The sequence below is a fragment of the Buceros rhinoceros genome, unplaced genomic scaffold (assembly GCF_000710305.1).
Source record: "Buceros rhinoceros silvestris isolate BGI_N320 unplaced genomic scaffold, ASM71030v1 scaffold26057, whole genome shotgun sequence".
NCBI lineage: Eukaryota > Metazoa > Chordata > Aves > Bucerotiformes > Bucerotidae > Buceros > Buceros rhinoceros.
In genome coordinates this window covers 450-750 of record NW_010421924.1, presented here as the reverse complement: position 1 = coordinate 750, position 301 = coordinate 450, and the positions used below count along the sequence as shown (strand labels likewise).

General features: G+C 58.5%; 1 protein-coding gene across 1 annotated transcript in view; it reads right to left on the bottom strand.

Annotated features, from left to right (window-relative positions):
• LOC104496717 (MMS19 nucleotide excision repair protein homolog) overlaps nucleotides 1–173 on the bottom strand; it is a gene marked incomplete at its 5' end in the record, with an annotated part of 2303 nt that extends 2130 nt beyond the window's left edge. The window contains 1 exon segment of the mRNA XM_010139876.1: nucleotides 93–173. Within this exon segment, the coding sequence (XP_010138178.1) occupies nucleotides 93–173 (81 nt within the window).
• Between the last annotated feature and the right edge of the window lie 128 nt (nucleotides 174–301).

Sequence of the window (301 nt, the reverse complement as noted above, 5' to 3'; positions counted from 1 at the left end):
GCTGCAGCTGCTCCCTTCTGCCCAAGGAGCTGGCTGTGGACCCAGGCAGGAAGGTGCTTGGTCAGGGCCTCTCTCCACCCTGCTCGACACCAACTCACATTGCGGGGCAAGGAGCAGACAAAGGCCATGAGGAGGGCGACCAGGCGTCTCTGTGCCTCCAAGCACTCCCCATCCTGCAGGTGAAAAACAGTGCCTGTGTCATCAAAGTCCTCGCTGTCAGACTAAGCCAACATCCTTTCTCCACACCTGTTCCAGCACCCCATCTCCAAACACCTAGCATACCTCAAAGGGCTGGAAGGAG